General features: G+C 38.7%; 1 protein-coding gene across 1 annotated transcript; it reads right to left on the reverse strand.

Moving 5' to 3' along the window:
• Positions 1-234: 234 nt before the first annotated feature.
• On the reverse strand, positions 235-7,633 carry LOC141201467 (uncharacterized). Its single transcript, XM_073663460.1, has 6 exons — positions 7,356-7,633; positions 7,047-7,226; positions 6,864-6,963; positions 6,687-6,784; positions 6,412-6,502; positions 235-4,096 (listed from the first exon to the last, which is right to left on the reverse strand). The coding sequence occupies exons 1-6, from the start codon at positions 7,431-7,433 to the stop codon at positions 2,856-2,858; spliced, it is 1,788 nt and encodes a 595-aa protein (XP_073519561.1). The 5' UTR covers positions 7,434-7,633; the 3' UTR covers positions 235-2,855.
• Between the last annotated feature and the right edge of the window lie 1,395 nt (positions 7,634-9,028).

Genomic DNA, 9,028 nt, shown 5'->3' on the forward strand with positions numbered 1-9,028 from the left:
TACTTACCTTCCGATGGCCCCCGGTCTTTCCTCCGATGCGTCCGGTATCTTGTACAGTTCGCAATGGTGTAAAAGGACCTGCGGTGACATCATTTAGTCATGTGACAGGTCACACGACCGCTGACGTCAGCGGTCGCGTGACCTGTCACATGACTAAATGACATCACCGCAGGTCCTTTTACACCATTGCGAGCCGTACAACTGACCGGACGCATTGTACAGGAGACCGGGGGCCATCGGAAGGTAAACATAATATTTATTTTTTATTTTAAATTCTTTTTTTAACAGGTACTATGGTACCTGGGTTAGGAGGAGAGTCTCATCTTCTCCAGACCCAGGTACCATCCGCACATTGAATTGCTTAAGATCCGCATGTGCACATGTAGTGATGCGAGTAGTAAGCGATTCAATGCAAGTCAATGGCGGCAATTACGCTGCGTGTCCGCAAAATTAATGGATATGGTGTGTATTTTTCCGCAATGATAATGGGGACCATGGGGCACGTATTACCAAGCATTTTGTAAGCGTTTTCGCTGTGGAAATTCCGCTGCAAAAATGCTTGAAAAACACATATTAGGCACGCAGCCTAAGGGCAATGTTACCAAATACTAATGAAATGTATGTAAACTTTTGACTTTGCAGTAAGTAATAAAAATGCCATAAAACATTCTCTCTCTCTCATTATTCTGGCATTTGGCAAATATTATAAATGATGGTAATCCTAATTGACCTAAAACCGGAAAGGTTTATTCTGATTTCATGTCAGATATTGAGAAAAACCTGCAGATGTGTCTTTTTATATAGTGTATGGAGACTTCTGATTTCTACTGTAGGTGATATCCAGAAGTCTACTGATCCTATTCTGAACATTATTGGAGAGTTTGGTGAATGGTCAGGACTGTCCATTATTTGGGATAAGTCGGTTATTCTACCATGTGATGATATCCCTGATTCCAGCATATTAGAACATACACGAATACAAAGGGTTGAGAAATTCTAATACCTTGGTATAAGTATAACAATAAGATCTCCGGATTACATTGTACTGAATCTATATCTTCTTCTGGAAAAGTATAAAAAGAAAATCGATGTGTGGTGGAGATTACCATTATCAGCTGTAGGAAGAGGGAACTTATTAAAAATGATATTGATGCCCCAACTCTTATACATTCTGCATAATGCCCCTATTTGGATCCATAATTCCCATTTTCAGAAAATTCATAGCAAGTTTCATTCTCTTATATGGAAAAAGAAATCGTCTAGGATAAAATGTGAATAAAAGTGACGAGGAATCTGGTGGATTGGCGATTCCTAATGCACTAATATATTATATTGCAACATTTGGGTGAGTAGCAAAGTGCTGCAAACCCAAATAGTATTAAGGGGTTAATTACCTCAGGACACCGTGGAATATTCCTATTCATATAGTGGAACTGAATGACCTCACACACAAGAAATCACTATACCCTACACTTGCTCTACTCTACAAGGTCTGGGATAGGGGTAAAGATATAATGGAAATAGGAGACTGCAATGAATCTACACCTATATGGTTTAATAATAAATATGAAGAGTTCTGTAAATTAGAGGGATTTTGGAGTTGGGTGGATAAAGGAATATATATGATATAAAACGTTATCTGAAGGGATACTTAAGTCCTTTGATCAATTAAAGGGGGGATTTGGGTTGACAAATAAACAATTCTATACATCTCTACAGTCTCGGCATTCATTTAATGCACAATCAAGATGGACTCCCTTTTGGGTAGAAAATAATACTTTTGTTAAGTTGGTATTAGAGAAGGGAAATACTAAGGGTCGTATTTCTGATATTTTATTGAGTCCTTCTTGATAATTATTTAACAATATTTCCTTCTCCAGCTAGACAAAAATGGATGGAGATAAAGGTCCAATTTCTGAGGATCAATGGAGAGCGGTATTAGAACTGGTACCCCAATTATCTTTACATGAGGGGCAGAGATTTTCCCAGATCATATTAATACATAGGAAATATAAGACGCCTAGATTCCTATGTAACATAGGATACCGGACTGCTGCTGAATGTCCAAGATGTAACATGGATGCTGCGGGCCTATTACATCCGCTATGGGAATGCCGGGAGTTAGGTAAATACTGGAAAGGAGTTCTGTCTATTATAAAGAGGGTATATAAAATAGATATTCATCCAGACCCAAAAAATGCCTATTAGGTATATTAGAGGATGATATGGAATTTAACCCAATTTCAATAGGGATTTCACGTATTTTATTTCAAGCTAGGAAACATATTGCATCCAAATGGATTAACCCCTTATCTCCAGAAATTAGTGAACTCAAAAATAGGATAAATAATATTATCAGATTAGAAAAAGGGGTATATAAAAAACTAAACTCCGTGAATACATTTAAGAAAACATGGGGCTTATGGTTGGATACACCTGGAATGCCATCAAGGGGGTTATTGTTGGAGAGACAATGACTTATGGGAGAAGGGCAGTATTGGCGAGGTCTAATGTTTCATTGTAATGTGTATTGGAATTCCTTAACATGTGGTATGGGTAATATAGCACACCTATATGTGTATAGGATTATAATGTTTATTACAATATTATGGTTATATAAGAGATTTCAAGACTGTGGAATGTTAATTGTAAGATATAGTAACTGCAAGTTATCAGATGGTAATGGGCAAGCTGAAAGGATATATAGGAGAGATGCATGTATGTGATCCCTATGGTATGTTATTTTATTATTGTATGCACTGGTTTCTTGTTTTATAAAAAAACAAAAAAAACAACTAATGAATAAATCTCAATAAAAATGTATTGGATTAAAAATAAGATTAGAAAAAAGGCTTCTACCCTGTGTGGGTTCTCTGGTGCCTAATCAAATTGGATTTCTGGTTAAAACATTTCCCACAATCTGAACATGAAAAAGGCTTCTCCCCTGTGTGGGTTCTCTGGTGCTTAACCAAATCCGATTTATGGGTAAAACATTTCCCACATTCTGAACATGAAAAGGGCTTCTCCCCTGTGTGGGTTCTCTGGTGCGTAACCAAAGCTGATTTAAGGTTAAAACATTTCCCACATTCTGAACATGAAAAGGGCTTCTCCCCTGTGTGGGTTCTCTGGTGCGTAACCAAAACTGATTTATGGTTAAAATATTTCCCACATTCTGAACAAGAAAAAGGCTTCTCCCCTGTGTGGGTTCTCTGGTGCTTAATCAAACCTGATTTCTTGTTAAAATATTTCCCACATTCTGAACAGGAAAAGGGCTTCTCCCCTATGTGGGTGCTCTTGTGTCTATCAAGAATCATTTTACGATTAAAACATTTCCCACATTCTGAACAGGAAAAGGGCTTCTCGCCTGTGTGGGTGCTCTTGTGTCTATCAAGAATCATTTTACGATTAAAAAATTTCCCACATTCTGAACAGGAAAAGGGCTTCTCGCCTGTGTGGGTTCTCTGGTGGTTATCAAGATGCTCTTTCCGGTTAAAACATTTCCCACATTCTGAACAGGAAAAGGGCTTCTCGCCTGTGTGGGTTCTCTGGTGGTTATCAAGATGCTCTTTCCGGTTAAAACATTTCCCACATTCTGAACAGGAAAAGGGCTTCTCCCCTGTGTGGGTTCTCTGGTGGTTATCAAGATGGTCTTTCCGATTAAAATATTTCCCACATTCTGAACATGAAAAAGGCTTCTCCTCTGTGTGGGTTCTCTGGTGATCAACAAAAACTGATTTCTGGTTAAAATATTTTCCACAATTGGAACAAAAAAATCTATTGTCCGCTGTTTGTATTTTTTGATGTTTAAGAATAGACTTTTCGAGGGTAAAACTATTTCCATTTTCTGAACATAAAAATGATTTCTTTGCTTTAGGAGCAGTTAGTTTTTTAATGCTTATTTTATTTTCATTTTCCTTAGTAGTTGGCAATGAATCAGAAGATAGGACCTGTTTCATAGGATCAGATGATTGATGTTTGCTGTGAAGGGATGATGGTATATCTGGAGTAATGGCATTCACTTCAATTGTATCATGTGGGATCTCAAGATCATCCAATTTAAAAATCTCCTGTCCCTCTGATCTCCTGGTACAGTCATCTGCTCAGAAAAAAAAACAATTATTAATTTTGAATAAAATGTCCTTGAAATTTATGTTTTTGAACATTTCTACTTAAAATGTCTAAACAAACACATCCCTGGGCTACATGCTAGTCCAGGAAAATGAAGAAATATTTGCTCAAGTTTAAAAATCAATTTTATTAGACACAAATCTAAAAAATAGAGAAATATTTAAAATATTCCTGTTATTTTTTAGATTTGCGTCTAATAAAATTGATTTTTAAACTTGAGCAAATATTTCTTCATTTTCCTGGACTAGCATGTAGCCCAGGGATGTGTTTGTTTAGATTGATTTAGAAGTGGTATGCTATCTTTATTTATTTTTCTATGGGATTCTTGTGTTAATTGTACTTAAAATGTCTGTAGAAATGGCAAGTTATTGACAGAATGACAGTTCACAGTCTAATAGAAAACCTCATAGGATGAACCAGTAGAGCGTGGTGTCCAACTGTTCATTCTGCCTCCAAAATATGGAATAAGAAGCCATCAAAAAATGTTATGTAGGCAAAAATGATACCAATAAAAACTTCTACTCATCCTACAAAAAACAAGCCCCCCACTCAGGTCCATCATCTGTCAGTGGAAAAACAGAGGTTTCCACTTTATTAGTGGCTCAAAGGCACTTGAGAATCAACATGGCTTCCATAAACCAATCCAGCAATATCTTCTTTTCCGAAGCCAAATCTCCCCCTCACTTCTGAGCCTTGCAGTGCGCCCAAAACACATTTAGCATCCATGTATTTGGCATTACTATAGTGAGAAGAACCCACTTAATTTAAGGTGTTTGTGTATCCTGGAGCACAATCTGAGCACTATGTGTTGGGTAATAAAATGGCCAATATGCAATTTTTACTCTCCAACATCCAGGGCTAATTTTCGGAAAATGCCTGTGTAGTCAAAATAATCAATACTCCTATAGATTAATTCACTGAGAATTGTAATTTCCAAAATGAAGTCACTTTATGGGGATTTCTACTGCTCTGGTTTTCTGACATTTTGTCATATTAGGGCTTCTGCAAATGGTTTGTCCCATCTCCTCTGGGATCTGATCCTGTGAATCGGCTTCTGTCACCAGGAGTCGCCTTATTCATTCTGCAGGCGGCGCTGGTAATGGGAGTAATTAGAGTATGGGGCTCGGTGGCTCTTGGCAATCTAAACTATCTTAAGGGACAATATTTTCCGGCAGATGAGTTTCAAGAAGAAATATTAGGCATTCAAAGAGAACTTTTTATAATAGTGCAGAGATGAGGTGTCTTAAATTTAGAGCTTGGGCATTTGGAAGAGGCAATGGAGATCTTTTTGAAAGGCTACCAGGGAGTTACAGAGTCACATAAGTGAGGAAGGCCGATCCCACTACAATGAAGCTATCATACTGAATGAACTGGTAAAAAAAAAAAAAAGAATATAAAAACATGTAACATCCCCAACAACAACGTATGTATGAAGGGAGAAATCCAACACTAAACCGGAGTTGCACTTATTTATGGTGGAGCATTGGAGCTACTATGAATTCTGACCAGCAGAGTATAGAAAGTATTAGTGCTCCCTGTTTCAGGAGAGATTGTGTAGTAATCTGAATTCCTTAGGATTGAAAACATAATGAAATTTATGACGTGGAGTGAATCCATGAAACCAGGGCTGGAGCCAACACATCTCCTGCAGGCGTGAATAAATGTATATTACAGCCATCAGCCACGCACAGCTTAGAGATATATCATGGCACAGGTGTAATGTTTTCTGCATAGTTTATCACGATCCTGTTTGAAGTTAGTTGGCTGAAAAGAAATTGAAAAGTCAAGATAAAGGGAAACTCTGCTGTTATTGTACAGTGTCTTGTAAGGACCATATGAGCACATTCAGCAGCACAGAAGGGCGAGAAGGTAGATTCATCCAATAAGATATCAGGGTTCTAGGAAGCCAACAGCATTATTACCCTCCGCTTTCTCTTACAGGCCCATCATAATATTTTTCTTTAAGTGATTTTCTAACTTGTCAGCACATTCTACGTACGCTGTCATTTGGCTTTGTAGTTTACAGATATGGGCAGGTAACGGTCAGCGTCTTCTAATCCTAGGGAGTAGGTGGATCCTCCAGGTTGTAAGTTCTATAGAAAAGGTCTTTCACAATTTCACAAAGTAATTTGAACATTTTCGGACAGAGGAGAATGTTGTGGTCGAGCGGCAAAATGGTGATCCACGATTGTGATACGGCCGGACTACACCACCGATAAAGCAGCTACAGCCGGTGACTGAGAAGAATCTGTGAGTTCACTGCATTTAGTGGTTACGACTCACCTGGGTAGTCATATGTAGGAATCTCCTCTTTACACCGCTCATCACCCATCACATATGTCTCTGTAGTATTAATATGGGTCTGATCTTCACTCTGGAACAAATATTATAGAAGTAAGATGGAGAAGTCACATCTATGATCAGCTCTAATCCCGTCATCTCCACTGTTCTCATTACACAAATATAAATATTTGTGGATAAAACAAGACTGAACACAAGACCTTCACAGCCGTCTACACATCATAGGGGAGATCTCATGACACCTTCTCTCCATCTACCTGATGATCCTGAGGAACATTGGGATCTTCTTGTTTACAGGCCTGTGGAAGAAGAGGACGGGGATATCTCTCTGGTGTTGTCCTCTTACTGGATCGATCTGGAGGAAACACATACAGGGACTGAATTATTTTCATACGGATAATTGTAAGCTGCATGTATTTAGTCCTGTCTATTACCTGGTGATGTGAGGGGCTGAGGAATCTTCATCATGATGTCCCTGTACAGATCTTTGTGTCCTTGTAAATACTCCCACACATCCTGACACCGTATAGGAACCTGACATATACATTGATACCGTCATCTCCACAATCCCTTCATAGCGTTACTGTATAATGTCCCAGCATTCCCAGTAATGTCACCTCTCCAATCAGAAGCTCAATCATCTTGTAGGTGAGTTCTAGGATCTTCTGGTCATTGATGTCCTCATGTATCAGGGGGTGAGGTGGAGGCCCCGTGATTGGGCTCAGGGGTCTTCCCCATCCCTCAGACACAGGGTCCTGACAGCACTCACTAGAGGTCTTCTTCACTACTGTGTAATCCTGGTTATGGAAAGACACATTAATAAATCTTACAACAGACATTTCCAGAGTCCTCACCTCTCCAGTTCTGTTCATCTGTTATTCCCATAGATAAGAATGATTAAATGTGATGTCATCAGAATCTCTCACCTCTCCAGTAAGCCGGAAGAGGATCTCTAGGGTGAGGTGTAATATCCTCGCCGCCATCTTGTCCCTGTCCATATCCATCTTTGATGGATAAATCAGGAAAATTTTCTTATATGGAAGATCTCCACTGAGAGGATCCGGTGTTGTAGAGACCTGAATGAGGAGATGATGAGCCGATGGAACATCATAAAAATCCTGTTGGTATAATACAACTATTGGACATAATGAGGGGAAACATATAAGATTTATGATTTTACAGTATTTAGTTTTTTCTTTACATCTAGTAATAAAACCTTTATATTTTAGGCCACAGACAACAAGCAATTTCTTCCTCGGAGTCTGCAGCTGAATACGTTTCTCATAGACTCATCTTCCATACCGCTAATTCTCGTCTCATATTCCGACACTGGCATTAGCAGTACTGCAGGAGATATTAATTTCACGTGACATGAGAAATAATTACATGATGAGGACGACATCTTCTACTACGGCTCTAAAAACATATTTAGCCACAAACCGTCACTAAACACATCAACACAGGCTGTCTGTATGAATGTTTCCCGTCTTCCCTGGACTGTAATCTTCTATCAAGTTACAGCTCATGTCTGATTCACACACAGAAGTTTGAGGATTTTATAAAAGCTGTTTTGATTGCACAAACACCGCGGACAGCAATTATTTGATATCAAAGTCTACGTGTACAGTGTATTATGGGGTTTATTTCTGGCCTTAGGCTTTCCTATATTACAAGAAAACCCCCAGAAAAAAAGAGCAGATATTAAAATGTTTCAAAAGAAAATGGTCACCAACAATTCTTGTAAAAAGAAAAAACATGCAAAAAGCAGAAGACACATATTATTTTTTAACACGTTAAACATTTGTTTTTGTTTTTATATGAACTCTTTTGGGCACCAGAACATAGATGTACACAGCAAGGATGACACAGGTGCGGCTGCAACAAAATCCCTGGCAGCTTAACCACTTGCTCCTGCAAAAAGCAAACATGGTATCTAAGAAGGTGTGACAGAGTTTGGCCCAATGCACCTTCTTCCCCAAATGCTCAATGGTATAGTTCCTACAATACTTAAATGCCTAATAATGGTGTCTGGGCCTGCAATGTACAAAAGTCTATTAGGCCGGGCCATAGGCAGCGTCCAATAAGTTACCTTTTAACGCCACCCTTAAATATTAGACTAAAGTTGCATGAAAGCACTGATTTTGGGGGTTTTGGTCGACTATATAATGTATTTGGGGGCCTCCCTACAGATGCAGTCAGTCATACAGACCACAGGAAAGCTGGAATATTTGTGTGTATGGGGGAGTCGGGAGAGATAGCCATCTGCCAAATGACCATTCAACCAATACTTATCTCATGTGTATGGGGTCGTTACTATTGCACTGACAGGCAGTGATAATACACGGCACTACAGTAGTACAGTGCATCACCTGAGCAATCAAAGGTTTGTATGTTGTATGATTGCACTAATGAAAGTTGTTTAAAAAAGTTTATAAAAAAGGTTTAAAAAAAAGTTTAAGTGAAAATATCACAGTTTTAGCAAAAATAAATATTTGTCACTATAGGGAAAGCATGCATGTAATGGGAAAATGGAGAGGGAGGTCAGCTCACTGTTTATTCAATGCACTTTGTCTAAAGATCACTGGAGCCGCCCTGGTCA

Source organism: Phyllobates terribilis, unplaced genomic scaffold (assembly GCF_046119375.1).
Source record: "Phyllobates terribilis strain yellow unplaced genomic scaffold, ASM4611937v1 Scaffold_116__1_contigs__length_5312468, whole genome shotgun sequence".
Lineage (NCBI taxonomy): Eukaryota > Metazoa > Chordata > Amphibia > Anura > Dendrobatidae > Phyllobates > Phyllobates terribilis.

Bases quoted from the DNA above. Each gene is read 5' to 3' on its own strand.
- LOC141201467 (XM_073663460.1), bottom strand. From the start codon at position 7,433: ATGGATATGGACAGGGACAAGATGGCGGCGAGGATATTACACCTCACC. The intron at 6,964-7,046 runs GTGACATTACTG...TGTATATGTCAG, and splicing joins TTGAGCTTCTGATTGGAGAG to GTTCCTATACGGTGTCAGGA. The intron at 4,097-6,411 runs GTGAGTCGTAAC...TTTTCTGAGCAG, and splicing joins TCCTACATATGACTACCCAG to ATGACTGTACCAGGAGATCA.